Source organism: Pocillopora damicornis, chromosome 1, assembly GCF_964200805.1.
Source record: "Pocillopora damicornis chromosome 1, jaPocDami1.2, whole genome shotgun sequence".
Classification (NCBI taxonomy): domain Eukaryota; kingdom Metazoa; phylum Cnidaria; class Anthozoa; order Scleractinia; family Pocilloporidae; genus Pocillopora; species Pocillopora damicornis.
In genome coordinates this window covers 273,363-277,500 of record NC_142670.1, presented here as the reverse complement: position 1 = coordinate 277,500, position 4,138 = coordinate 273,363, and the positions used below count along the sequence as shown (strand labels likewise).

Below are 4,138 nucleotides of genomic sequence, written 5' to 3'. Positions count from 1 at the left end.
CATTTTTCCTCGGTTTGCAATAAAACGAAGCTTTGAGTAAAGTAGCCATTGAGTGCAAGCCACCACACCTCGGATTCGAGTTTCCATTATTTGCCAAACTATCTCCTGACGGATAAAAAAAAAATTCTTTCAGAAGACTTTGCTGATCGTTTAAGTCGAAGGAATGCAGTTAATCAAGGTTAAAGCTATCCTTAAAGCTGGCCCCAAGGGAAACCGTGACGTTGTTTCCTTGAGGGGAAATAAAACTTATTACTTCACGTAGGGCCATTCATTAAGTGTTTTTATTTACCTTCAAACTCTAGAGAATCACTGAAAAAATGGAAATTTCTTGACTCGGGGTGGCACACAGTTTTGCCGAGATTTTAAGGTCCCCGACCTGCTCACGTGCGAGTCGAAAGTTCAGGTTGTTGTTTCTGCTATGTTGCACATGATGGTCTGCGGTTTTGTTACTATTATGCGCACGCATGCCATGTGCGCCTGTCGTTGAATGTAAACCGCCATGTTTGATTAAACCTTTTTGTGTTGTACTAGTTTGAGTCATTCAATTCTGCGAGACACATCAGATTCCCTTGGGAGTTAGTGAGTTTTGTTCGCCTTGAGTATGTGACACTAAGCATGTGACGCGTTCTCCTCCGATATGAAAACGTATTTGTGTTTGGAGGTGTAACAAAATAGTTTATCTCAATAACATGGCCACCATGCTAATCATAAGATAAAGTTGATGAAATTTATTGTACATATATTGACATAAATTTGAACCAAAGCTATTTTTTCTCTTGTATCTATTTATCGTAATATTTATCAGACTGGGGCAGTGCAGTTACAAGCTGATTTGAATGGGGCCTGTAAATAGGATGAAATAATGAGATGAAATTAATTATATTCCAGGGAATATTTAGCTTACCGACACGAATTTCTATGTTGAAAAGCCTAAATTCAGCCTTTACTCTGTTGACCATGAACACCTCTGACACGTGTTGACTCGATCCCAGATCCCCACGCCACCAGGGATCTGTTGTTTCATCTGTATGTGTACAACTTCGTGAGCTCCAGACACTGTCAGTATTTCCATCCACTGCTCGCACAGGGGAAGCATCGTAGAAGACAGAGGACTGAGATGCTGACTTGCTCAAAGCAAGGTTTACTGATAAAGTAGAAACAAAAGTGACCGACTATGCTAATAGAAATAAATTTTCAAAGCTCACATGAACCCACACCTAACAGCTTCGCCACAGGTAGAACAACTCAAACGTCCATAACCAATAACTTGGATATAGCCTTGATTTCTCTTTAAATAACGGTCGTGAATAGTCAGTTTCTACTCGCCAGTAATGTTAGCTCCTTCTATTCGGTACGTTTGGTACGTTTGTTATGTAAATGTCGTGAACAAGTCGTATGTATGGTGCCACTAGTTGTTGGTATCTGCTGAGAGGGGTCTCTACTAAGTTAGTCAACCACCTCTCCCAACCAGATTTATAACACTTGATTCAGTCCTCACACGACTCGGCTCATGACTTCCGCTTAGGTTGTCCAAACCTCAGTCACCACTACCGACAACATTCTTCTATGGCTACTCTCACCTGGACCATCAGACTGCAGACCCAGATGCCTACCCTGCTACCTCCCTGCCTCCTGTTTCACCTGCCTGCCCTGCTTACCTGCCAACCTCCTTCACACTCTCGCTCTCATACTGCCTACGTATCTGATTATCTATCTCCCTACCAACCTTTATTCCTTTCTTTTACCCAACTATTTACCTCAGTAATAGAGGTTCTAAAGAAACTGTGGTGCTGCGTCAGTGGGAGAGTAGAACAGGCAATTTATTGTTAACAACTGAGTTGAAAACGTAAATTGGCCACCGTAAAGAGTTTAAAGGCTGACCTTTCGAGCGTTAGCCCTTCTTCAAGGCGATTCATAATTTACCTCACTACCACACTTCCTACCTTTCTCGCTATTTTTGTACCCACTACCTTTACATTTCTTCCTCCTTCCTATTTGCAAGGACGAAGTTCAGAGCCCACCTGTTGGATTAGGATTAACCGACACCTCACAGATGGCCAGCTTCTTATTGTTTCCCGCTATTCGGATGTTCACATACCGACCCTTGATACCTGGGGTGCAAAAGAACGACTTTTCCTGTGAAGAGGTCAAAGTGTATGGTCCTCCACACTTTTGGTTTAAGTTTCCTTCGTTATCGAGATTTTCGCCTGAGGAAATAATAAAATGTAGAGTAAGTAGACGGAAATAAGGGATAGAACTGACTTTATCTCTCCTTGTTTCATAACACTTTTGATAAGAAACGCGTAGGGACATAACATTTTGATATTTTGGTGACGAAATAATAAAGAATCGATAATGATATAATTCACACCATATTCGAGTATCGGAGAGGTATGCACTGACGCTCTGATTAGGACCCCAATTACTCCGTGGATATAAATACTTTCCTCTCCATCTAATATACCGACACATTACATTCTGGGCTACGACTGGTTTAGGGAACTCAAGCCACCCTCTCATCCAATCAGATTTAAAACTAAAATTAACCGCAAATTAGTCATTCGCGTTCTCACGCGGTTGAAACTATAACCCTGGAATCCTATTGGCTTCTCCTTCTTTCCTTTGTTCTAACCAGCCATCAGAGAAGAACTTCTGGAAGACTGAGCGGATGTCCGGTTATCGCTCTGACGAAGGGCTCACGCTCAAAACGTCACCTTTTAAACTCTTAACGGTGGCCAATTTACGCTATCAACTCAGTTGGTAATACCAAATTACCAGATGTTTTTTTATATGATTTGGACCACTCACCGACTCGTATTTCAAAATCTGTCAATCCATCTGCGCCGGCTATAATGTCTACTACATCGACAACGTAACTTGTCCCCAGATCTACACGCCACCAGGGGTCCGTGAGAAGAGTGGTGACTGCACACCCTGCTGATGTGCCTTCAACAGCCAATGCAGCTTCTGATTCGCAAGGAAAGGTCATGTTTGCTGGTTGTCGCAATGCCAAGTCAGCTGTGGTTAAAGTTTCATAAAATAGTTCGTTACCTACAGATTCTCAATGAAGCTGTGAGAACTTTAAGCCGACGGGGGCTTGGCATGAAAGAGTTTGATTTTCACACCAGTCTCTTTGCTGTGAACTGTCATCGACAGGAATTGATCGAAACAACTTATCTCTTTGACCTCAAAGACTTAATTTCAGCCTTACAAAAGTCGCACAGATTTTGTACGACATAGACTATCTTGTGTGTTTTTCATTAAGGACTCTTAAGACGAGTAATGAGATATGCAATGATTCCCTCAAATCTACAACACCGTCATTTATGGATGGCGAAATGTTTTTCAGATATAGTCTACCAAAACATGTCCACAGTTGAATACCGGGCGATTTTTTGTGGATTGCAGCTTATTTGTTTGTACATACCTGCTGTTACATTGGAGACTCCTAACAGCAAAATAAATATCCCAGTTTGTATCATCACCTGCGTTTGAAAGTCAGAAACTATATAATCAACGCTTTAGACTTTTTAAGACGTTTAGAATTTAAAGAAAAATTTTTCTACGGAAGTTTAGTCAGCTCCTTTTTAGGAGAAAACTAACATAGTCATTGTAGAAGAGTAATTAAATATTTGATGACTGAAACTGTGAAGATGAATTTCAATTTTGTTCAATCTCTTGACTCTAGATGTTTTGATATTCGGTACGGCACCACTGAGTAAACTACTAGGAAAATTTCAAGCGCGAGCTTGTCCAACCAAATGCAAAAAGAAAAAGTTGACGAAAGACCTCTTGTCTCAGGCTTAAACCGCCCCGAAAATTAATGACAGCGACACGGTTTTCTCGGGTTAAAATCAAACTTGTTGTAACAAATGCTGTGATTAGAAAGAAGCAGTTGGTCGGGTGTACTTACGCTTAAAGAATTCAATGTAAGTTGGTCCTCAGTTGACATCGCTGTAAATTTATAAAACAAATGGTCCTTTTAACGCCGATCAGGAGGACTAGTGCAGTACGTGATACTTTTCTTTAAACAGATAAGCATCGCGAGGTTGTCTTATAAAAAAACTAAAAGCTAAAAGATTTTTGTCTTTACGCGGATCTGCCCAAAAGTTTCGTTCGAAGGAAAATGGAATGAACT

General features: G+C 40.8%; 1 protein-coding gene across 2 annotated transcripts in view; it reads right to left on the bottom strand.

The window, feature by feature from the left end:
• LOC149051181 (uncharacterized) overlaps positions 1 to 4,138 on the bottom strand; it is a 10,033-nt gene extending 5,895 nt beyond the window's left edge. For both annotated transcript variants that reach the window (XM_089201262.1, XM_089201271.1), the window contains exons 1-6: positions 3,914 to 4,138; positions 3,428 to 3,485; positions 2,809 to 3,018; positions 2,022 to 2,207; positions 905 to 1,144; positions 1 to 105 (exon numbers count right to left, since the gene is read on the bottom strand). The exon at positions 1 to 105 is cut by the window's left edge and continues 81 nt beyond it. In XM_089201262.1, coding sequence (XP_089057388.1) covers positions 1 to 105; positions 905 to 1,144; positions 2,022 to 2,207; positions 2,809 to 3,018; positions 3,428 to 3,485; positions 3,914 to 3,952 — 838 coding nt within the window. In that variant the 5' untranslated portion in view covers positions 3,953 to 4,138. The remainder of the gene's footprint in view (positions 106 to 904; positions 1,145 to 2,021; positions 2,208 to 2,808; positions 3,019 to 3,427; positions 3,486 to 3,913) is intronic.